This window comes from Sabethes cyaneus, chromosome 2, assembly GCF_943734655.1.
Source record: "Sabethes cyaneus chromosome 2, idSabCyanKW18_F2, whole genome shotgun sequence".
Taxonomy (NCBI): Eukaryota; Metazoa; Arthropoda; class Insecta; order Diptera; family Culicidae; genus Sabethes; species Sabethes cyaneus.
Window position 1 is genome coordinate 87,128,054 of NC_071354.1, and position 25,695 is coordinate 87,153,748.

The 25,695-nt window shown below is 39.7% G+C and overlaps 2 protein-coding genes across 4 annotated transcripts; both read right to left on the reverse strand.

The window, feature by feature from the left end:
• Positions 1 to 1,317: 1,317 nt before the first annotated feature.
• LOC128737929 (vesicular inhibitory amino acid transporter) lies at positions 1,318 to 11,970 on the reverse strand. The gene is made up of 4 exons (XM_053832705.1): positions 11,754 to 11,970; positions 11,520 to 11,685; positions 11,130 to 11,253; positions 1,318 to 2,502 (listed from the first exon to the last, which is right to left on the reverse strand). The coding sequence occupies exons 1-4, from the start codon at positions 11,968 to 11,970 to the stop codon at positions 1,318 to 1,320; spliced, it is 1,692 nt and encodes a 563-aa protein (XP_053688680.1).
• A 7,557-nt stretch (positions 11,971 to 19,527) lies between these two features.
• On the reverse strand, positions 19,528 to 21,966 carry LOC128734427 (BSD domain-containing protein 1-like). 3 transcript variants are annotated; one of them, XR_008411978.1, is made up of 5 exons: positions 21,739 to 21,966; positions 21,048 to 21,632; positions 20,787 to 20,938; positions 20,068 to 20,631; positions 19,528 to 20,005 (listed from the first exon to the last, which is right to left on the reverse strand). XR_008411978.1 is itself a non-coding variant. In XM_053828627.1 (5 exons), the coding sequence occupies exons 1-4, from the start codon at positions 21,750 to 21,752 to the stop codon at positions 20,126 to 20,128; spliced, it is 1,257 nt and encodes a 418-aa protein (XP_053684602.1). In that variant the 5' UTR covers positions 21,753 to 21,966; the 3' UTR covers positions 19,528 to 20,005; positions 20,079 to 20,125. The 3 variants fall into 3 exon arrangements, 2 of the variants coding, with proteins under 2 accessions (XP_053684602.1, XP_053684601.1); XM_053828627.1 differs by having other exon boundaries at positions 20,079 to 20,631; XM_053828626.1 differs by having other exon boundaries at positions 19,528 to 20,631.
• Between the last annotated feature and the right edge of the window lie 3,729 nt (positions 21,967 to 25,695).

A 25,695-nucleotide genomic window follows, 5' to 3' on the forward strand; every position in this document is an offset into this window, starting at 1 on the left:
CTTATGCTTATGCTTAAAAGTTAACTGACAAATAAATTATGCCTTAAGTTATTCTACTCCAAAACAATTTATTGTTTTTGGATAATAGTCATACTTTTTTTTAAATACTGCGATTGTATCGAAAGAAATTATTGAATTAAAAGGAATTGGATTAATAGAAACATACACTGTGGGGTCAACTAACTATATTTATTTGGACACCTATAATTTTATTTTTGAATACAGTAATATAATAAGTTTATGAGCTTTTCAGAACGATTTGCGCTGAAATATAACACAATTTAGCTGAAAATAAACAGCAATAATTTGATATTAGGTAACATAGAATTTCTAAAATAACATACTTGATCGAATAAGCGTCACAACAACTCAAGAATATCTTATCTCGCTAGGTTCGGAAGACGGTGGATTACAATATGCTCTTTAAAAGTTTCAAACTGTTTTTTTTCTTGGAAGACATGATTTTCGATATGAATGCTGATAAACGACTATAGTTATTTCAAAATATCGAAAACATTTCAATAACTCTAGTGGCTGTAGACTTATAACGCCGCTCACTTATATCTGTTTGATTTTGCGCTTGTTTTGTTCCTTTTTCTTTATTTTTTAGTCTGCCTGTAATTACAATAGGGTTGATAAATATAACCATTCAAATACGTTTTGGTTTGATTTATTGTCAATACACGATTAATTGATTCCACTTTCTTATCTTTGTGTTTGCATAAGTGATTTTGTGTCTTGCATTCTCTATAGTAACGATGTTTAATTTATTGCATTTTTGTTCCTTATATTCTGTTCAAACCATCCATTACTAGCTAAAAGCATTCGTTTCATTCGAATAGATATAATTTGTTTGATTGGAAAGATCTCCTTGACAAACATTGGAAGACAGTTGGATTAACTGATTCTATTTTGCTTACGCTTTTCCACTGCTATACTTTGGAAGACAATATTTTTCTGGCCTCAATCTAAGAATTGAAGATTTTTTTTCCTTATTAATTATGTTTCGTACGTAATTTCTAAATTTCTTAATGTAATATACAATTGTGTTTGGATATGTCTTACTGGTAAATACTTCTAATAAAATTCCATACGATAGTAAATATTTAACTGAAACAATAGATCGTTTTGCGCTAAGACGATGGGTGTTTGCTACTGGAATCCTAATCCGTAAGTTGTTTGCGGTATATTCACTGTTTTTAGAATTAACAACTATACATAACTTTAAATTTGCGTTATTAAATAAAAGCATGCGCGAGAAACAGAGGGCAGTTAACAACATATTTATTTCTGCAGTGTACTTCTGCTAGAAGCCACTTAGAATGGAAGACCGATCTCGAAAGCTTTGATCAGGGCACTGCCGGAGTCGTAGATTCCGACGACACCGAACAGAACGCCCAGAAAAATGATAAAGTAGTTGTAGGCTCGCTCCCTCTGATCTAGCAAATGGCCTTTGAGTTTGAGATGGAAGTAGCATGGCCAGATGAAGCTCAACATCGTACCGGTAAAGCTTCCGATAAAGCCCATTAAAATCGAAAAGTGCGGAATAAAGCAAGCCATCATGATGGTTCCAATGATAACAGCCAGTCGCCAGGCTAATCCCCAAACTTTCAAATCGCCGTCCAGCTCCCAAACGACGGGGAAAATAGTTTTAGGTTTTCCACGGAAGAATGCACGCTCCAATAATTCACATGCTGCAAAATACGGCAGCGGATAGCTTAGGACCGCTTTGATTACCAAACAGAAATTCACCAAACCCTTGAAGGCAGGGGAGTGCAAATTATTCGTAATAACCTGTTGGGTGTCATTTTGAAATGTTAGGAAACAGATATAGCCAAAGAGAGCTTTGAAAGCAGCGGCTGCAATATGTGACCAGTCAAGCATCCAGTTAAATTTAGAACGGTCCTCCATGTTTCCTTCTAGTGTCGGTAAAAAGATCTGCGACGTGTAGGAGAAGACAATAACACCAAGCGAGATTGGAAAGTTCTCAAAATCCATTCGCCACTTGACCTTACTCCAGCCCCAATCGCCGATCTCCAGCAAGCAGTAGCCAACAATGATCGCATTGATCAACAAATGCGACATTGTGCACCAGAAGGACAGCAACGAGACATGGTGAAGCGATTTAAGGAATGCCAATGGTAACAGGAAAATACCGCAAAACATCATCCAGGATCGGCTATCGAGGGCTCCGTCCGGGAATGATCCAGCCATCAGATCACCGCAAACCACCACGTACAGAATACAGGTCATCAGCAGTTCGATGATCTGCGCTATACTCACCACTCGTGCTCCGACTTTTTTGCCGAAACATACCTTAGCGATTGCTACGTAGCTGTCGCGAACACGTGTCGGCTCCCCGGTCTGTGGATCCGGCTCGTAGAGACATTGAACCAGAATCTTGCCCGTGTAGCAGCAGATGTGCGCTATGCCGACCATAGCAATAATGGCCCAGTAGCCACCGCGCAGTACCGCGAAAGGAAGCGATACGATGAACATGCCCTGCAGAGAAATTGACGCAAGTTATTAGTTAGGGTAAAACAGTATTGAAGATATTGAGTGGAAATATGTATTAATTGTGAAATATATGAAGCTTTACCTGTACTGGGACAATGTGCAAGCTGTAAACTGTAATGTATTTAAAATACTATATGTTTGTGATGGTTTCGAGTTTACAGGGATGGACGTACATTGTTTAAAAATCGCATAGGGCTACGTCTCTGGAAATATCTACCCGTTGCTATGTCTCTGGAATCCGTCGGGTACGGATTACTTTACTCGCAAGAGTTTTTTTTTAAGTTTTTTTAACCGTCAATTGTGTATGATGCTTGATCAGTTTTGAATGTGAACGCATTCATACCAACGGGGTTCAGATTAAAAATGTTCAGATTAAGGAAGGTCATTCCAGCGGGGGTGCACGGTATTAACGATAATAAACTGGAAGTGGTTGAAAGGTCCATTTATGCGAGATCTCTGGTCACCGCTGATAATAATACGAGTAAAGAGATTTAATGATGCATTCAAGCTGGAAGTCGTAGCTACTTTTCCTTCCGGAAGATACCTCGATCAAGAAGCATATGCCTTCGCCCAAAGCTGACAATATTCAAAATTATAATCAGGACGTTGGGTGTCGGTGGTGTCGGAATAGTCACACCGGTCGGAACCAGGAAGGGCCTAACGTGCTAGATAGCTCGACCAAGTTGTAGGAGATATAGTAGGCATAGCGTGGAGTAGAAGTATATATCTCGGGTAATTATTCAAATAGACCTGTGTGACATTGAGAGATTCTCTTCGCGTCTCCTCTTTTCCGCGTTTCACGGCGATACTAATGCATTGAAAAGAAAATTTTCAAAATATTTAGCTAGCTAGTGACTCCGGCAACCGATTCATGCAAAGCTGATGTAATAAAATGCATTAGTATCGCCGTAAAAAGCGGAAGAGAGGAGACACGAAGAGAATCTCTCATTGTCACATACGTCTATTTGGAAATTTACCCGAGATATCATCATGCCATTTAAGAGTGACATTCACTCTAAAATTATTAGTAGTCTTTCAGAAGCGAACGAATAAACCTGTTACTAAGAATTTTGTGGAATATCGCCTTTAAAGTCGACTTGAGAGTGCCGAGACGGTCAACGAATTGGCGACAAGTAAATAAAATTAACGATGACAAGTTCTTGTTACAGAACAAGCTACCCCCGCTACAGGAGGAGACTACAACCACTTCCAGGAAATGGTTTAACACAGAGTATGTCTGACGTGCAGAACCGAGATAGAGTACACGAGTTTGCTGTAGCAGTCATGCTCCAGAGTGTTTGTCATTGTCGATAGTTTTTCTCTGTGTACTACCCAATAAGAAGCTAGCAATTGGCAAACTCACCCTACGTACGCAGCCCGCCACCCATCATAACAATAAATCCCATCACCAGGAGGAAACGGGCGAAATTGGGGCCGTCTGGATGACAGAAAGTGCGCAAAGCAAATATGACGAAGTCAGATGGTAAGCTTATGTACTTGGCGAGGGCCTTGGTCGTTGGATTAGGGCATTAACCTGTGTAGATTTTATAAGCGACCTTCAAAAGTGAAATCCTTTTCTAAGAGATACTCGAGTTGAACAATTGATATAAGTAGCAGCTATATCCTGCAAAGCAAAGAAGTCCTATTATTTGGAGATAGTGCACTCGGAACTCTGTGGTAACAGATAATACCCTGCTCTACGCCGTTTCATTATTTGACGCCTTAGTCAGTCAGCTTTCGATGCTTTTGTCAATCCCCTAGAAGCTAGAACCCCGCAGTGTTGGTTTAACTCATATAATATTCTCCGTGGAGGCAAACCCCTTTGGATCGGCAAAGGAAAAATGACATCACAGTGTTTGGTTGAATCCAACTATCTTCCGCGGAACCAAAAACCCTTTGGTGGATCGGCAAAGCCCGAATAACATCGCAGTCACTTCTAATCCTGTGCGGAAAGATCGGCTAAGGCCGAGCATCCAGACCTGTCATCTAGCCCGGGAGGAGCGGCAAAGGCCCCTGGTTGAGAATATAGACGTGCATCCGAATACGGCGATCGCGATCAGATGCGGCAGCGATTGGTGAAGATGAAAGGTGGTGGAAGCTGTGTGTGTGGTGAAAAAAGGGGCCCCGTAGCAGAAAAAAGACCAGGCTAGATAGTTTAAGGAAGTGAGTAGTAGAAGATAAAGTGAGAATAAAATTTGTGAAACGCTAAATCATTGTAGTTTTCCCTCGGCTATTTAGGCATTTCCCGGCTTTCCCGCGAGAACACAGGATAAGCGTGCAGGCTTGGCTGACACTGAGGCTTTTTCAGGGAGTCTCGGCAACGCTCGCGACTGAAGCTAACCGATAACTCACCGTGTAGAGATAAAGATGGAGGTATATTGACTGACGACCGTGCGGCGATCGAAAGATGGAAACAGCATTAGGATGAACATCTGAATGGCGAGCAGGCGGAAGTCCATAATACTAAAGGAAGTGATCTCATTGGTGCAAGCGCGATTTATGCGATTTTCGGAATTTTCGCGGATGTGCTCAAAACGTCTATTTTTTCGTGAAGTGTTGAAATCCACAAAGTTTTATTTACGCGAAATTTTGTTTTTTTTACGCGAATTTTGGAATTTACGCGGTTTTTTTACGCAAATTTCGAAATTTACGCGAATTTCGGAATTCACGCGCTTTTTTAACGCAAATTTCGGAATTTACGCGGTTTTTTACGCGAATTTCGGAATGTACGCGGTTTTTTAACGAGATTTTCGGAATTTACGCGCTTTTTACGCAAATTTCTGAATTTACGCGTTTTTTACGCGAATTTCGGAATTTACGCGTTTTTTTACGCGAATTTCGGAATTTACGCGCTTTTTTACGCAAATTTCAGAATGTACGCGGTTTTTTTACGCGATTTTCGGAATTTACGCGAATTTCGGAATTTACGCATTTTTTTGTGCGATTTTCGGAATTTTTGCGGATGTGCTCAAAACGTCTATTTTTCGTATAGTGTTGAAATCCATAAAGTTTTTTTTACGCGAAATTTCGGTTTTTCTTACGCAAATTTTGGAATTTACGCGGTTTTTTACGTAAATTTCGGAATTTACGCGGTGTTATTACGCGAATTTCGGAATTTATCCATTTTTTTACGCGAATTTCGGAATTTACGTGGTTTTTTACGCGATTTTCGGAATTTACGCAGTTTTTTTTGCGCGAATTTCGAAATTTACGCGGTTTTGATTTACGCGGAACGTATCCTTTGCGTAAAAGCGACTTGAGTGTATTTATATTTTCCGTTTTTTTTTTTGAGTGGTTTTAACCCAAAGGGTCCATTATATTTTCTTGTTTATTCTTTTTTTTTTCTTCCGCTTTCCCTCTTTTTCTATCCAGTCTCCTTTTTTGAAATGATATCAATTCCTATTTTTTTTGGTTTTCTTTTTTCAACTTTTTCTTCTCTTTTTACGTCTCGTGTTTTCCCTTCGATTCTGTTTCGACTAATACTAGGTGGGACTAGGTGACTAAGTGGTACTTAAAATCTTGAAATTGAACTGGAAATTGGACTTAATTTTGGAGTAATCTCACAGATTTCACTTCTTGTCTGTTCTCCTTTTTCCATTTTCCAGTCCCGTTTTTCCACTTTACCTCCGTATTTTCTTCTTTTCTTGGTTTTCTCTGTTTTTGTTCTCACTTCTTATCCTCGTTTTTCGTCGTTTCTTGTTCCTTTCTTTATTAGTTCCAGTTCCAGTCCTGGGTTTCTTTTTATTTTTCGTCTTGTTTTTCGCTTATTTTCTTTCCCGTTTTGCGTCTTTTCTCTTTACTTTTCCTTTTTTTCATTACCAGTTTTCGTCTTATCCCAACTTTTTTTTATCCCCTTTCCTTCTAGTTTTTCATCTTCGTCTGTTCCGTCAAAAATATATTGGGTCATTAAATGGCAGGTGGGACTCAAGCCCACACTCTCTCGGTTGATACCCAAGTGTGTTTGCAATCAAACTACCGTTGCACCCTTATATTAGATAGTCTCACATCTTCCCAGCAAACATTTTCGTACGTATATCAAAGTAACAAATATGATATATGTACCGATATATATCTAGAAAAATCGCATTCGATGCACGAACCCAGCATATGCGTACTGTTTTGGAGGCGATATACATACTGTAAATTATATGAAAACAATTCACATGCAAGTAACGAAGATTTTCCACCCCCATCGATAAGGGCAGTTAAAGAAGCCATCCATCGGCTGGAGAGCAACAAAGCAAGGAAAAGGATGGCATTGGAGCAGAACTCATTAAAATGAGCCCGGATAAGTTGGCCGGCTGTTTGCATCAACTGATTATCAAGACTTGGGATACGGAACGTCTACCGGAGGAGCGGAAAGACGGGGTTATTTGCCCTATCTACAAGAAAGGTCGGTCTACAACAGACCAAATCTTCATCCGTGAATTCGGAGTCCCCACGCATCACCTGTTCATTGATTTCAAAGCCGCCTTTGATAGTGTAAACCGACAAGAGCTATGGAAAATTTTGTACGAAAACGTCTTTCCGGGTAAGCTGGCTAGACTTTTCATGGCAACTTATCATTGTGCTACTCATTGAGGACCAACAGAATGTTAATACACTTTGAATACGTTGCGATGCGCTGACGTGTGACAACTACAGATAGTATCAACATGGGAAGTGCGTTGAGAAAAAAACGACGATTGTAAATAGCGGTCATTACCATCTGAAAAATATTAATCCATTAATGCAGTTGAATCATGATTCTTACATTTAGTATATTCAGATGAGTTTGGCTGCCCGTGGACGCAACTGCATCTATATGGTTAGGTATGTCACAACGGCAACAGTGCGAAAACTGTTATTTAGATATGGCAACGTTGGAATTTCCATGCACTTGCTTTTTAACGCGCACCTACAGGACAGTCCTAAACAAAGGTAATTCTTCGCTAAGATTCAAAATTGAACGACTTTTGATTGCCTTGACGCCTCTGAGTCTATTGTTCAGGGTTTTGCATGAGAAAAAAGAAAGGGAAGAATTTTTGCTTTTGTCAACACTCACGCGTGGACAGTTCAGCAGGAGGTTTCTTGTAAGTGCGAGCAGCCTACGAAATCTCTTTCACTGCTGGCATCGCCAATAGTCTCTGTCGCGCATCGGCTGTTTCATTTTTATGCTTATACTACTGTAGCCACCGAGAGCAAAACCGAAAGTTTCTCATTTAAAGAGCGCAAAGAGAAGTTTTCTGCGCGTCAGTTTTTCTCTTTATGTTTAGTCTGTTTCTCCTTGTATGAATTTATTTCTCATTTCTGATAACAGTTCTGCTCATTGCGTTGAATAAAAAAGTTGCACGTTTTGCACAATGAATGAGGAATTTCCTCATTTCAGAGGAGATTTCCTCTTCAGAGGAAATAACAAGCCTGATCAGCGGAAGTAGGGCCTACTGTGGTCTCCACAAACACTTGCTGTCGAACAATTTGAATCCCCGTAGAAAGTGCACAACGGTTGTCTTCTACGGGCACGAGACGTGGACACTGCTAGAAGAGGACCTAGGAGCACTAGGAGTTTTCGAACGGCGAGTGCTAAGAACCATTTTTGGCGGCGTGCAATAGAACGGTGTATGAAGGCGAAGAATGAACCACGATCGCGCGCGTCTCTACGGTGAACCCAGTATTCAGAAAATGGTTAAAGCCGGATGGATACGTAGGACTGGACCTGTTGCTAGAATGCCGGACAACTATCCTGCAAAAATAATTTTCGTATCGAATGCGGTAGAAACAAGGCGAAGAGGGGCACAGTGAGCGAGATCTTGCGAGTACTGGGTGCCTGCGGAACTGAAGACCAGCTGAAGACGTTAGGCCAACTAAGTAATGTAAGCCTAAATTGGTATAAAATGAAGTGTAATTTCATGCCAAATTTTATGCCAATGAAAAGCCCAATATTACGTACAATTTTAAGTAAAACAGAATTTTTGGTCCACATGCAAGTTTAATTTAATTTCCCTTACAAACTCAACTTTAAGTTCTATTTCAAGTCCAACTTCATATCTAATTTCATTCAATTTCATATTCAATGTTAAGACTAATTTCAAATCTTATTAAATACCAATTTTAAGTATTACTTAAGTCCTATTTCAAGTTTAATTTCAAATCCCGATTTAAGAGCTATTTAATGTATAATTTCAAGACCAATTTTATGTATGATTCCAGGTTTGATTTCAAGACCAATTTGAGACCAATATCAAGTTAGTTTATTTCTAATTTCGAGCTCAATTTTAAGTCCTATTCCAAGTCTTATTCTGAATTGTGGTCCGTAATCGGCTGTTCGGCGAAGCTTCCGTTTGATGTCCAAACAGAAGCGTTGTACGGTCGTCATGTTGCGAATGCATCTGTTGATTCTACCAATCAACTGTTTGCAATTCGTGGCGCTCCAGTTATTTTTGTACGCCAATAACTCAAACTCAAAATCCTGAAGAGATCTTTGATTGGGCGCACTGAAACAGATTTGTCGGGTCGTGGCTTTTGGGTACAAATGGGATCGAATGGGTATTCAGGAACGATTGTGTTTTTTGGCGTAATGCGATGATGCTCTATCCGCCCAAAACACGTATTGTCCATCTGCACGATGTTTTTGTAGAAACGGGATCAAAATTTTCTTCAAACATTCGTCTGGCACATCTTAATTAATAGCCAAACCACAGGGCTTGTTTTTGAAGGCACGAGAAAAAGAACGATGTCATTATGTGTCCATAATGTTGACACTACCTTGCTTGCGAATAGTTATTGGGCATCCTAGGATATGGTAAACAGTCGAAGCCGCAACATATTCGCTTTTTAAATGTTGTACCATACAGTTTTTGCCGAGACTTCTGTGGCAGTTCGTAGAAGTATATACAACGCGCTCCCGAAATGGTTCTATTTTCGACGTCATTTTAAGCAAAACCAGGCAAGCATAAACAAAACAAAAAATATTGACAAAAAAAGGAGATAGAGGGTGTAGTAGATAAGCGAGGTATTAATAAAAGTTGGCATCCGCAAAATATGTATGCCCGCTATATATACTTCGAGTCACAGGTCTCAAGCGTACATACGCACACAGGCAGACGGCAGCCTTTCCAGATAGGAAAGAGTGGAAACCGATCAAATATGATATGCGAGAATAAATTGCGTGAGTCGTAGCTTTCGCGTTGGCGGTATTGAGCGAACACTTATAGAGCTGCGCGTGTGTGAGTGTGACTGAGGACTTGCGCAAGTTGGTTTTGCCTCGAGCGCTCTTTGGCGGGAGCCGATCCCGACTTCACACATACAATATCGATGGAAGCCAGTAACGTATTGCCATCAATAAAGATGGCTTGTCCGATTACTGAATATTCTCTAACGATGTTATTGGCGGGAGAGAAATTGTATGAGCGGAAGAGAATTGGTCGGTATCGTTGGTTCTTCGGAGCGTTCGGGGAACGGGTGATTAAGAGAAGCAATTCGGCTTTGAGTTAGAAGAGCAGCTAAAGGTTGCTAACATTTAAAAAGGGAGACGATTCTCATTCTGTTGGCTAAGTTTGCATTGAATGCACGTATTTCTCGTGGGTTAAAATAAAATTTCGAAAATGGCTACGAAACGGGTTGATAAGCACGACAGAGGGTACGTACATAAGGCCCGCGCAGAATTGGTACTTTACGGTTGTGTTTGAGTTAACCTGACAGTTCTCCCATACAATTTGACAGATTATCTGTCAGATCTACGCAAACGCTATTATAAAGTACAGCAAAGTTTCGTTAATTGGTGGTTCGTTAATTGGGCGGTTCGTTAATTGGGCGTTCGCTAATTGGGCTATGTGACAACTTGAATGTCAAAATTGTATGGAATTTTCGAGTTTAGAATTTTCTAACAACTGTCAGTCGGCCCAATTAGCGAATCAGCTGGAGTGCAGTCGTGGCCCAATTAACGAATTCAGGCTGTACTAATTCTGCGGGTGCCTATACTCTCATTTCTCTCTAAGCTGGTTTGTTGTTTAGAATAGGGGCCTCAAGAAAATTCCAAAATTTTAGTTGTCATCCGTTACAATCCGGAATCCTGGAGTTTTTAGTCTGTCACTATCTGCCACTATCAAATTATAATTGCAACTGATTTGACTGGCATCCCGTAAAACGGATTTAATTTAATACCTGTTATAATCCCCATCCGCTCAGTTAGCTTCGAGGTACGATGCTGGTCTAACAAGCCAGTCGTCGTATGTTCGAATCTCGGCTAGGCGGTGCTTGCTAGTTAGAGTCAGTAGGATCGTTGCACTGGCCCCGTAATTTTCCTGTACTCTAACAGCCGGCTGCGAAGTCTGTCGATAAAGAAGGGTAATGTCTAAAGACGGTATAAGCCCATAGCTTTGCTTATAATCCCCATAGTTGCTGAGTTAAGGCTGAGTAAAAATAGGTTTTTTATAGCGAGAGTTTTTTATGAGAGCTAACATATAAGCTTAACTTTGCCAAACAACAATTAATTCTTATAGGAGTTACCTTTTTCCAATTTCTATTATATTTATTTGATCCCGCGAAAATACTGTGTTTTGAGATTTTGTGTCTAACATAATGTAGTTCTTTCCCCGCGGGTCAAAAAGTAAAGTTACCGCAATTGCGCTCACCTGAATAGCATTTGTAACATTCCATGCCGCCTGATATTCGTTGATTTTAGCCCCTCCTGGCGCTTCCCCTTCGACACCACCGGCAAAAGTACTGTCTGAGCCAAACGATTGGACGCTACCTTGCCTGAAAAACAAAGGCAACATTCAATCATTGTTATTATTTTTGTATCGAATTGACCAGTATATCAAGTAATTTTGTATTTTCTTGACTGTCCAGGTGAAATTTGAGAGTTGTGGGTTCAAATCCCAAATGGATAGTCAATTAATTTTCACAATTTGCATATTTTTCCCAGTTCTTCCAATGTCTGTTTTTCGTATTACTTCGTATTACTCTCTCATAAGGAATAACATTCAATATCTCATGAATTGTTTTGCTAATCGAATGCTTACCGTGGATATGCACCAGATTGGTAACCATTTTCAAAATCTCTCGGCTGATTGAAACCCGTCTCCTGGTACTGGCCTGCCGACGTTTGATCCATTCCCTCTTGATAGTAAGCTTTCGGATTGGTGAAAGGATTTAACGGGTTCATTTCGGTTGTCCCACCAGTGTCTCCTGTTTTGGAAATCGAATGATTAACAATTTACTCAACTCATTAGAGTATTTGAGGCGAAAGTACTTACCATCGACTTCAGCAAAGTGAACATTTTGTGGCCGAGGCGGAACCTGTGGCGGTGCCCGCATGCTCCCACCCGGTGCTATATCTTCTCCGCCGGGCTGCTCGTAGTCGTTTTGTTTATTCTTCGACGGGATGGTCTGACGAGCGGTTTGCAGGGCCACGTTCAGTACATTTTTCACCGGTGGCAGAGGTGTCGAACGAAGCGTGTTGAGGAAAGACATCTTAGCTAGGTAGCCTCGCAACTAACTTCTTAGTGTAGATTTCTTACGATTTTACGCTTAAATAGGTTTATTTTTGTCACTAAACAATTGCACAGTTGGCTAATATATCACTTTGTGTTGTTTGTTTGGAAGACTTGTAGTGATTTTACTGATTACGTTAATTTGATAGTAAGTGGCTCATACACTGCTCATCCTGGTGAAGATATCCTTTGAAAGACAGTAATTAAGATTAGAAAACAATTAGTACTTTTTTCATAGTTAATTGTATAAATTACAAGTTGTATCTGACAACGTCGATTAGATCTTCATCATTTCAACGCATTCTAATAGAAATCGCAAAAGCGGGACACTACTTTTTAAATTTGCCTTCAAGTTTCGAAATGTTGTAACATTTTTCTATTAATATTTGTAAAAATAAAAACTATCAAAATATGAGATAAAATAGAGATTTGCAACATTTACTACAAAAATATTGCTTTAATATTCACGCCTTGCTAACTAAACTCCCGTTTCTTTAAAATCACCTTAACTAATGCCACACTGTAAGATCGATTTTCCTTTGGGCTTTTACGTCAAAACACGTTTCAGATTCTCCCCCAAATGGCAGATTGGGGCGCTCAAAAGGTACACTAGTACAATTGCTCTCCCAGCATCAGTGAAACGGCAGGATGTACCTACCAACACTTCAGTTCCAGCACGAGAGAGATTCTGTACAATTGTGGGTGGGAGAGGAATAGCAAAAACGGGGTGGGGTGGGTGAAAAGAATAATTTTCTTCTTCATCAATGGAACATGGGTGCTGTGGTTACGAGTTGGAAAATTGTACTTTTATCCATTTATGGGTACACTACCGGACGATCCGATACTTACTTTCTGTTCCGAGATGGAGACGGAAAACGATTTTCTATTTTACACTGGTGGAAACGAACCGCAGCAGAGTCCTTTTTGGGGGCGATTTTCTGGCACAGCGGGAACACTACCGATTACAGTGCCATTTTTGTGGAAAATGATTGCTCTCGTGATGTACTGGGCTGATCGCAGGTGGCTCCGGTGAAAGAGTATGTAAGAGGAAGACGAAATGACAGCGGGGATGCTGGACTAACGAGGATAAAAAGACGGATATCAGGAGGCTTTTGCCACTTGAAGTGACAGTTTGATTGGTGTTGGAGCCTGCAACCTAGAAAAAGTTTATAAAATTGCAGATTATTTATCTTATTTAAATCTTAACCACAATTATCTAAAGGATAAAAACCACTATATTGAAAAACAGTTTTAACATTTTTTTTAAATATAGCTTTCCTCTTTGAGATAGCTATAGTAGCAATCTATCCATCATATATAAATCACAAGTTTTTCGTGAATCTTAGAATTCACGCCATTGTGCTCTACGCGACTATTTTATCGCGTATTTTTTGAGTTTATCTCGTAATCGTTTTATCGGAAATTTGCGCGGTTTTCCACACGAATTTCCAAGTCTAAATTGCTATAACATGAAGTTTAATTTCGTGTCAACTTTTATGGCAATGAAAAGCCCAATTACATGTATAATTTCAAATTCAATTTTTGTAAAATCTCAGATTTCAGAATTTTTGGTCTTCCTTCAAGTCTAATTTAATTTCCATTACAACCTCAATTTTAACTTCTATTTCAACCTAAATTTCTACCGCCCAATTAGCTTCGAGATCGAATCCTGATCTAACAAGGCAGTCGATTGTTTGAATCTCCGCTGGGCGGTGCTGCTAGATAGAGTTAGTAGGATTGTTTCACTAGCCCCGTAATTGTCCTGTATTCTAATAGCCGGCTGCGAAGTCTGTCGATAAAGAAGGGTCAAGTCTTAGAAAGTCGTTTAAGCTCAAGGTTTTGCTTTTTTTAAGTTCAATTTCATATCCAATTTAGAATTTACGTGATTTTGACTCGGATAAAATCTTTGAAAAGTGCATCAAGCTATGGTCATGACTCATGATTATTCACTATGGTTAGTATTTGTACAAATTCTCTGGAATGAAGTAAAATAAATCAGATTGCGCCTTTTAAATAATTATCGTACAAAATCAACAAAATCTTAGGTTTTCAGCAGTCCAAGGAAAATTTTATCTGAAACAGTTTGCAATGATGGAAAAATCCAAACAAAAAATTGGAAAACCTAGCTTTCGGCCGTGCCTGCATTCTGTTATGTGATTTTGATTCAGGACTAGGAACTATTTATTTTTTTCGTTCATAAGTTATTAACTATGTATGTGTACATAGTTATTTGTTTATTATTTTGTTTGTATGTGTAAAAATCAACTGACATGGATTGTCTAATAGAATGTTTCAGGTGTAGTTTATAAGCGCTTAGCACTATACGTTCAAAGCAAAGCCTTGGGCTTAAACGTCTTTGAAGTATTTGGAAGAAGTATTTGGATCATCCAAACGTTAAATTTTCCGTGACATTTACTCACCTGATGTGTTTATTTGTTTAAAGTTGACATATTTTTCTTTATAGTAGTGAAGAATGTTATAAGCGGTTCTCCAATGCGGTATTTGCAGGAAGGAATTGTTTCGTGTTAAGCGAGGCCAAGCTAAGATGTCGAGTCTTTCTAGAATCCAAGGGTAGTCAATCCGGGACATCAAGACATCCGATATAATGACAGTTCTGATTACGTCCCGATGTGTTTGTAAGGGAACCAGGCTGATTAGTCTGCAGAGCATGTTCGTAGCTTGGCAACCAGGCTGACACCGTTTTGGTAATACGTAATACGGGCTCCATACGGGTACGCAGTAAGTTTTTGGCGATACGCATAATGAACCCCAAGTTCCTACAAGCCGTGTCGATAACGAACGAATCGTGCTGTTTTAAAGTCAATTTGCAGTCGAGCAGTACCCCAAGATCTTTGACGCAATTTACACGACGTAAAGGTACGCTTGATAATCGGCATTCGAACATTATCGGATTCAGCTCGAGCACATAATCACTTCGCATTTGTTAGCGGATTTTTGTACCATCCAGCGAATATCAACGAGAGTGCCTGATAAATCATTAACTTTTAAGAACAGTTTCAGGTCGTTAGCGAACACAAACCGAGGACGTTTGAGCACTATGTTGATGTCGTTAAAATAAAAAACTACAAGGTATACAGCCCTAAGGGTCGTACGAAAGGGTGACGTAGGGATATATCAGATCATTTGATCAAAGACTAATGTAAACTGCATTTCTGGCATATGTATGTTTATAAGAATCTGTGAGTGCCATTAAGGTGAAATTAGCAGTCATCGATTCTGCCAATTCCCAAAGCAGTTTTTTTGTTTGAAACGAAAATTCTTTTCATGAAAATATATTCGCTGTGTTCAGATTGACAAGAAGAGAGCAGTATTTATAATTTTTCAAACAGAACCCCGCGTTTGGGCCCAAAAACTGCTTCCGAAATTGGGTTCTCCGACGAAAAGTTAATGACTGCTAATTTCCCGTTAAGAGAAAAATACGTGGACGGGTGGTCATAAGTACAACGCCTACAACCATTGAGATATAGATTTCTTTTAAAAATCACTTGTGTGCATCATAAAGGTTAAAATGGTAATGAATGGTCAGCCCACAGGTTATTGTATTAAATATGATTATGCGTAGCTTGACATGTTTCAATAATCTTCCTTTAACTCCCTTGTGGTCTTTAAAAGGGCCATTGGTTACAAATAACATTAAAGCCAAAGCACGTTCATCGCAAATATGATGTGCCATTCGAATGTCCTTCTCTTTTGACATGAATGGCAACAGGCACGTAAGTAAGCGGCGTTTATTCACTGTCTTTTGCTCCTAGAAGGTTTAACTAGTTTACTTTCACACCTTACCGCTTGTTACATAGCAGAAATGGCATGGCACTACGCAAAAATTTCTGTTTTATTTGTATGACAGTCCTTAGCCCCCTACCACTGGGGTGAGGGGTCTCAAACCATCGTAAAATAAATTCATGCCTCCAAAAACCCCCACATGCCAAATTTGGTTTCATTTGCTAGATTAGTTCTCGAGTTATGAGGAAATTTGCATTTCATTTGTATGGAAGCCCCCCCTCCTAAACAGGGAAGAAGTCATAATTCATCTTAGAAAAAAATCTTGCCTTCTCAAATCCCCACATGTCATACTTGGTTTAATTTGCTTGATTAGTTACCAAGTTATGAGGAAATTTGTATTTCATTTGTACTCCCCCTCTTAGAAGGGGAAGGGGTCTCAGTACACCATAGAAAAAATTCTTACCTTGACCAGTATTTTTCGACTAAGATATAAGTATCGAATGATTGGGATTTTGGCCGTTCAGTCATTAAGTTATAGGAAACGTTATATTTGCCTTTTTACGCCAACGTTTCGATCCGGATTTGGATCTTCATCAGGGCTTAAAGTGTTGATCGTCTTTGTCTAAATTCTTTTAGCCTACAGTGTTGTCTGGTTTTGGATTTTGGTACAATTTGTTTTATGGTAACTGTCATTTGTTTGCGTTATATTTATTACTATTTTACCCTGTCGTAAATTGTTCTTCCTATATTGGGCACGATACTATTACTAGTAAATAAGTAAAAACAAAAGAAAAAGCAATAATAAAAGTAAAAGAAAAAGCAATAGTAAAAGAAGTATTCAATAATATTCAGAGACCTACAGGTTCTTCACTTCCTCAACGGCTTATCGGAATCATTAGCGGATCACTACGGTTTACACGAATGATCAGTTACCCTGATCTTGGGGTCAGTTCGTTTTTCCTACACGTATTCACTGATTCGGCGACAGTCACCTTTCCAAAACACGTGCTTCTCGTTGCTAGGATGGACGAAGGATTTTCTAAGCCGTACTATCGACAAACGTTCGCACCTCGTGCGAATAACCCTAGTTTTCCGTCCAACAATCTGTTACTCAACCAATCGCGTAATTGCACTTTTAATCCGGTCGCATAATTGAACTTATGGAAACCATATTTCTTCGATTAAACCTGCGAACGACGCGGACGTGTTCTCGGTGGTTAGGGAAGCAATCTCTCGATTGAACGCGGATCTTGCCATTTTTGGAGGTGCTTTTTAGTGAGGATTCTAGTGCGAGCTCGGGTGTTGATTCGGGATCGGCTCATTAGGGTGAGTGCTCTGCTGCATTCGTCGTCTCACCGCGTTAACCTAGAGTATGTACCCTGGAATGAGAGTTTTTGCTGTAGCCACAAGCGTGACTACGATCATTTGGTTTCTTTCGAAGCCGATCGTTTTAAGTCCGCGCAATCGTTAGAACTTTGCCTTTTTTCGGTTTTTTCTGCTCTCGTTGATATTTAACTACCATTCAAGTGTACACACTAATCATCCCGGGACATTTTTCCCCCCAACCCCGCTGGCGTCCTGAAGCCTTGTGCCTATGAGATGAAGTGTTGATAAACACGCGTCAAACACGTTAGTGGATTATGCGACTATCTTACCATCTACTTCCCCTTAATAGTAGCAAGTGTGGTTGAGAAAATTCCGACGGGGAGATACTACTCCAAACTGCTCAGCGGGAAGGATAGGGAAGGGAAACGGTATTAAAACTCGTGCAAGATTTTGCACAACAAACGTTGAATCCATACTGCATTAAATCGGCCTGCGAAATGTGGTACGTCTCAGCGGAGACAACGTAAAAACTGCAGCTATTTGTTAATCATTTCTGCGATAAATCATTCTTGCCTGGCGGCCTGACGGGATATCCAATTGGGAAGTCCGTCATCAACAGCCGATAGCAATAAAAATTCGTGAACGTACATAGGTGGAAGTGGATCGGACATATCTTGAGGAAAGGAGCGAACAAAATTTGCAGAGAAGCACTCGACTGGAAGAAAAGGTATACCTAGACAAGTATCATGGCAACGCAGCTTGGCCAACAACACCGGGGATGTAGACGAGAACCTGTCCTAATGACAGGTAAAAACCATGGCGAATAACCTTCGACGGGATTTCATCCCGTTGTTCTGCCGGACCGGTTCCGATAATATTAGCTTACTAGCTTGGTTGCCCCTATCCGAATCGATATGCAGAGCAAGCTAGATAACCTCTCCAAGAATTCACAGACAGCAGGTCACACAGGCAGCGTATCACTGACAGGACAGTCTTATTCTATATTCTGACATATAGGTTTTTCGAACGCAAGTGGACGCTAGCAAAACCAAATGGGCAAAACAACTCTTCGAAACAAGTCTAGCCAAATTAAGATCCATCGAATTTACATTCTCAAGAATGAGGCTGTAACTCTATACTATTGAACACTGGCAATCCCTTCAGGGAAGAATCCATTTAACATCTATGTTGTACTGGTTAGAAAATGGATAGTGGCACTGAAATACAAAGATGAGAGATCACTGTACTCTAATGTTAAAACTGGCCTGAGAAGATGAATTTCTTTTATATTTCTTGATTAAACTGCCTATTTATTAGCAGAAAAATCAATGAGCAGATTTTTGATGAATCGTAACAAATTCTTTGCAGTAAATTCATAAAGTACCCATCTGTTGTATGCCGATATGATGTCAAAAAAGGCATGCAAACAACGAACAAAAGAGGTGTTCTCTGTAAACACAATTTACGATGACGAAGTTACGTTATTAACTCAAATTTTCAACGGTAATATATTTTAATTGACTTATATTAGTCATTTCAGCTGCCAGTAAATTCCTAAACACTTGTAAAATATCTAAAACTACTCTTGATCTGTAGGGTTAACAGAATACAACAAAATATGGAAAAGCTAATTACTTGCTCATCTTTATGCACCGCAAATAAAGTAAACAAGAATGATAGGTTGTACTGGTTTCTCTATAAATACCATTCGCTAGATACGTTTTAGGCTCAGTCTAAATTCTGTCTACAGCGCATTCTACTCTGTCATGAATAAGTTAATATTATTTGCGTTTGTGGCATTGTGTGTAATATGTAGCTTCACCGATACTGGAGAAGCTAACCCGGTACCGAAAAGGAGAAAAAACCAACCTCATCGTGACCCAGAGGTAGATTCTGGCATACCCAGCAATGGAGGTTCCCGTACCAGGATTCGGCATCGTTATGATTCAATGCTCGACTCGAACAAAGGAAATAATGTAACGACCACTGCAAGAACCGATATTAGTAGCTCTAGTATTACGCCTATTTACCAAGTAAGTATTATATTTTATGCAGCAGATTTAAATTAACCAACAGCCCAATTATTATTACAGCCACAGAAATAGTGCAACAAGGAAATCTACTGCCCGAGGGAGGACTTCAACAATTCCAGTAAACAAATAAATCAATCATCACTCAACCAACTTATAACGGCTATGGTTTCTTAATCAATATCAGTATTTGTGGCTCGAGCAGTACGTTTTTCATAATCAGTCAACAGCGATCTGCATAACGATTTCTGCTAGTTCACGGATCTATGGAGTTCGGATTCTATAAATGGAGAACATAAAAACTAATAAAGCTTGGGATTAGTAGTAAAATAATTCTCATTTACTTAGAATAATGACAGCAAACACGCTATTTTTCTCTGTAGTTCAAGTTAACCTAGTGCAATTGTTTGTATAAGAAAACAAATTTGCTTTTATACAGTCGTTCTGTAGTAACACCTCTCGCTAAACATTTTTCAATACGTGTATGTTGACGAACAATGTGCTAACGGGATCTCTTAGAATCCTCCGAAATGGTCTAAATCGCTCGAGAGAGTATCCGGATGTTTAGGACCACGCATGCACAAACGAATAAATGCATGCCGCTGTCATCCCACTCGGGAGAAGATTGAAGTTAATATATGAATATAATGTATAAAGTTAAAATAAACACGATTTTTTATTACACTTTTGCCTACTAATAATTAACAGTTTAAATTGGTTTTAAGACAATTATGCTTGTTTTAAAATTTACAAAACTCATTTGTAGAAATGCTTTCCTCGTTTCCGGTCTTGGGAATTTTAAGCCCAAAAAGCCTAGATTTTCAAATTTAGTTGACTGCCATGATGGCAGACGACAGTCTGATTCGGTCAAAAATGTTTCCGAAGAACTTCCGTTTCCACTAGTGTGCACTATTACTAGCAGAGGAAAAAAAGAACTTCTAGTACATTACAAAATAGCTGTTTGGCGGAATAATCACCTTTTGCTTACCTTGCATCGGTGCGAAGCCTATGACAGTAGTAGGAAGGATTCATAATTCATTCCAGATCGAATTCCTTCTCCCAGCTTTCGTCCGAATTCGAAGAAGAAACTTCGTCTTTAGTGAAATGATCTTTTTCAATCTTCAAATCGCCCTTCTGCTTCTGTCCTTGTTGTGTCGAATTGTTAGACGCTTTCTGCTTCCCGGCATTACCGACGGTCCTACCTGCGTTGCCGCTTTGCTGTTGATTTTTTTGGTTATTATTTCTACTCTTAGCACTTTGTGGTTGTGATTGGGGTTTCTTCGTTGTGGTTGAGCTACCGCCTATCTTGCTAGAAGGAATGGCCGACGACTGTTTCTTCTGTGGGGACCTGTCTCTGTCCGGCTGAACAAGCAAGGATTCGTTATCTAGATCGATCTGGCCTGCCACGATCGCCTTTTCACGCTCCTTGATTTCCTGCTCGTACTCTTCCAACAGGCGAGCCTGTTCCTCCTCGGATAGTTCCATATTGGAGGCATCAAATTCTGGCACCTCGGCCCAGGCGATGTCATCTGGAATAACCTCTAACGACACAGATAAAATAGAGAATTAGAGTTTGATAATAAAGTTTTTTTTAGGTATATTAGCGGTAGGATTTGTTTCTAAATGTTAATAAACTAATCATTATTGTCATGTATGATATAACGAAAAGAAAATTAATTGTTATGTTCAGTCCCACCTTCTTCGATCGTTCTCTTCGGTTGATCCGTCTGCACGATCACCTTGGATGGAGCAACAGTTTCGTTGCCGGCCACGGCTGCCTTAGCTTTACGTTCGGCCAAATCTGCGTTGGCTACAGCGTCCTCTAACAAAGCTTTTTTGAAAAGATATCTGCAATAAGCAAAAATAAAAAATGCTCGTAAAAATTACAAAAAATATTTTAAAAATGGGATGTGAACACACAATTTTTTCAGAGCAGTCTCCAAAGAGTAACACATACCTTTTCCAAAAGTCCATGTGAGCAACTCTACCCGGAACAAGCGCACAATACTGATCGTTGAGAATCGCACTATTTGCCAGATGCCGTGCCAATCGAGGTTCGGTGAATTGTTCCTGTTCCACAACCTCCATCCAACGTTTGTACTTTTCGCTCAGTTCGTCCGACGGTTCCTCCAGATAAGTGGTCTCCAGCGATTGCAACTCCGCGAGATGCCGATGGAATCCAGTTAAGTCGTCGGCTCCCTCGTGGGTAATCAAAACATCAATTCCTTCCTCTTCTTCCTCCAGTGAAGGAACCAGCGCTTCCGATACCTGACCCAAGAACGAACTGAAACTTTTCTTCATTGCTCCAACAGCCGAATCCGGTTCGCTAAGGCTAAGCGAACGACCAATCGCTTCCGTTGCACTCGTTGCCTCCGTCTTAACAGCCGTAGTCAATTCTGTAAGATCATTTTTCACAGCTTCCAGTACCGAAGCGGAGCGAGTCTTGGCCGTATCTAGCCACGAACCCCACCAGCTTCCTGAACCAGACATACTTCCGGTAGGGCTAGCAGCTTCTGTTTGTGGGGTTTTCTCGCCCGATGAACTGTTAATTTGCAATGTACAAATAGAAAGTTATGTTTTATTGCAACATATGTAAACACACCCAGAAGCGCAGTTTATGAAAAATGTCGACCAAAAATTTTTCTCACCTTTTGTCTGCCATATCGACACACTTTTTTCAGCAACAACAAATTTGTTTCACGAAGAAAAAAGTGAAACACTGTCTACCAGCTGCAACGGACTATAGTGATATATTTGCCAATGTTCTCTGCAAACTCACAAGGACATTTTTACTGCAAACTTCGGGGTAAAATAAAAATTTCCTACGTTAATTATCAAACGCAGTATTTATTTTTTTCTGCCTACAATCTTAACTCGTTCAGTCAGATGAACCCACACAAACACGAAGAATAAGGTAAAGTCAATGTTGCCAGAATAGTTGAAAACTCGCGGGATTTACAAGCACACAGATCCAATACAGAGTTTATACTGTGGAATCTTCACGGAGAAAAAATTTCGGTCAAAACAAACCAAATTTAGGTTAATTCAAACAAAATATCAGTTTGATTTGTTTGTTACCAAATTCGGACATTCGGTTAATATTCACAATATTTGTTGTTTAAGCCTAGTATCGACCTGAAAAGAAATGGGCAAAAAGATAGGCCAAGAAATGCTGAAGAAAAGATTTTCCGTTTGCGATTTCTTTACCAGTATGCACCTCACAAGAAATATTGTTTTACTTTCAGATGGCGCAGTTTTACATACACGGAGCGAAAAAGCTCCGGTTTGTTTCAAACAAAATGATTGTTGTTTTAAGCCTCAATAAAATATTTTTATAACAACCTGAAAATATTGTTGTTTCCAAACGAGATTCTGTTTGAATCAAGTAAATAACAGTTTTGAATTAAAAGTAAAGTATTTTCAAATTTGAAGTTGACATTGATGTAACAATAAATATTTTCATTTCAATCATACATTTCAGTTTGAAACAAAACGAAATTTTTGTTTGTGCGTAAAACAACCATAAATATGGTTGAAACTACATTTTTATTCTCCGTGTACTAGTGAATTGAAACGTCACTTTTCCGTACGGAATAATATCCGGCGCAATTATTACCACAAGAAAAAATGACAGATAATTGCTTGCCTTGCAGTTGTCAAAATTTCTTCGGTAAATACCAGGATTTTTTCTTGAGCTGTTTTCTTTTCAGCTGGATACTAGGCTTTAGAATATAACACTATATTACATCATTACAAACTTACAGATGTCAGTGCGTTATTTTTCGTTCCAGGTTTGACAGTGTTGTGGGGTTTATTTTGATTACATATTCGCAAGATCCAGAAGCAAAAAACTGCAAGAAGGACAAAAATATATGTTGTACAGAACTGTTATCATTTTCCGGCCTTGGAAAAATCGGATATTTCCGGTTTCCGCAAACAAGTGGCACGAATTACAAGTAATAAACCCACTAGCAATAAAATTAGGTTACAAAGGGAATCAAAACAAAACACACAGAAACGTCAAACCAGGGTTGAGGTTAAGTAGGCACCGTGCACAGTTTTATACACTTGCACGTAATCGAAATAATTTTTTTACTCGATGTCCACTAGCGAATAATTCCGGTAGGTAGAAGTCAGCGAAGTTGAGACATTAATGGGATGTGTGCATTTATGAGAGAAAGCAAAACCACTGGAATTTTGACGTAGAACTACGTCTTACCGCAGGATGTCAGTTCAAAATTTGGATTCAACCCAGCGTCACGAAAGAATGAAAGATTTTGAACGCCAATAGCTCTGCTAATTAGGCTGGTAAACGGCTTGGTAATGCGTACCATCGGTGCCTTGTGCACTGGGCATAAAATAGACCCCACAGTGGTTCACAGCCTCTTACCTAGCAACTCCTACCCCTACCTCCTCGTGGTACCAGCCGGGATACGAGCAACATGAGAAAAAAGTGAAGGAATTATTTTTGCTTTTGTTTTCACGCAAGTTTTGACAATGGGTAAGTGCGAACAGGATTAAAAATCTCTTTAGCTTTCGCAGTTGCGAATAAGTACTGCAAGAATATTTCGGAACTGTTGTCTTACACGGAAACACGGCTGAAGGGATGTTTGTGCATATGAAGTAACGCAGTAATTCTCAAAGTGAGGAAAATCAGCGACTCTTTTATCCGAGAATAGCTTTGAATGTTTCAACTGCTGTTTTGCGTCAGTTAGTTGCCTGCAATGACTTACTATTCAAGAGTCAAGCAATAATTTCTTTCGAAAATGATGGAGAAGACAAGGCAGAAGGGATGGGATCTGTAGTGGTGCTAATGTTTATTTGACCGTCAGCTCAGTATAAGCCCGAGGTTCCACTATAGGGAGAGGGTCCACTATTGGTAGATATACCCTAGTTTAAATACCTATTTTGGAATACTTCACATTTTGGAATACTTTTGGGCCAACATTTGAAAAGGGCGGATAAGCCAACTGTCAAACAGACCGAGCGAGGGTTATTTTTTGCTGGAGCAACATAGAAAAATGAACTCTCACTCGTTCTGTTTGACAGTTGGCTTACCTGCCCCTGGAACTTAGGAATTGGGAAAAACTAAAGGTACAGTCTAACTGGAATATTACCTCGAATGCCCGGCAATCGAAACGTTTTATAGAGCCAAATGCTCTTCAATCACAAAAACTATTAAACCTTTCAAAACCCGACTTGAGCACATACACCGGTTTGATAACAGGACGTTGTCCTTGTAAGTACCACCTGAAACTCATCGGTAAACTTAATGAAGCTAACTGTCGCTTTTGTAATCATGAAATTGAAAGCTCCGAACATTTGTTGTGCGACTGTGTTGCACTATATCATAAACGACGTAGATATCTTGATAAGGGGCTGACTCAGCCCTGCGATATTTGGAATGCTGCTCCTAATCAGGTGATAAATTTCATACGAAATGCATCACCTGATTGGGATAAATACCGACAGTAGTTGAGGTGGCTCATCAAACTTTGATAGCTCACCGATACGACATGGCGTAAATTAAAAGAGGACACACCACAATAGATCAAAATAATGGTCGCGGTGGTAAGTACCCAACACGGGAAAAAAATACCCGCCCTTTTCAAATGTTGGTCGACATATACGCTTCGTAGAGTGACTATATACAGAGTGGCGACAATGTCAAAATTGGAATGATAATTATCTGTCAGTGTCATTCCAATCGAGCAGACAACCTATCCAACGCGTATGTAGGAAAGAGAAAGAAAAACCTTGGAAAAACCGTAGCTCTGTAGCTTAAACGCTACGGGGATTTAAAAGGAAAACACAAGATGAGGGTGTAGAAATTTATTCCTAAAATCACTATCTACTATCCTAACCCTATAACGCTTTCTAGCCCCCGTTTTCACTTGGGGTAACATCTTCCAAAAAGCAACAACCTCTACATACAGTTGTACCTCTACAAACCTCTGCTTGAGGTTTTAAATTATCATTACACAAAAACACCACAACTGAGTCTGAATCCCACACCGGGGATCCACCTTTCACTTGAGTCTTTAAAATCATTAATCTCTCCTGCTCGTGGCGTTGCCGCCCGTATTTATAACAGCTTTTAATTGCTCGTAGCAAGAAGTACTAGAGCAGCTGCTGAGAAAAACAAAGAGAGAGTAGAGCGGAACTTAAGTTCTATGAGAGTTTCAGTTGGCGCGCGAAACTTCTCACACATGTACTTCTCACAACGTACAATGTTTGTTATTTTCCATGTGCAAACATTTGCGCGTGCCCCTGAGCCTGGCATAGAACTAAACCTTACAGCCATACAGAAAGGTAAAACTTTCGCTACCGCGCAGCTTCGGTCAATGGTAACCGTCGCGGCCACCGGTGGTCAATGTTACCCGTACTGGGCACTGACGCTGCAGATCCCCCTTCCGAATGAGGTCGCAGAATTTGTCAACAGATTTTGCGAGGGTACGTTAGCTGGAAAATTTTAATTATCTCTCTCTCTCTTTCTTCTTCGGTGTTAAAAACTTCCCTATTGTGGACTACTGGCAGATAATTTGTTATGTTGTATGTTGTTCAACTATGTAATATAAGGTGTAATATAATATGTAATACAATTT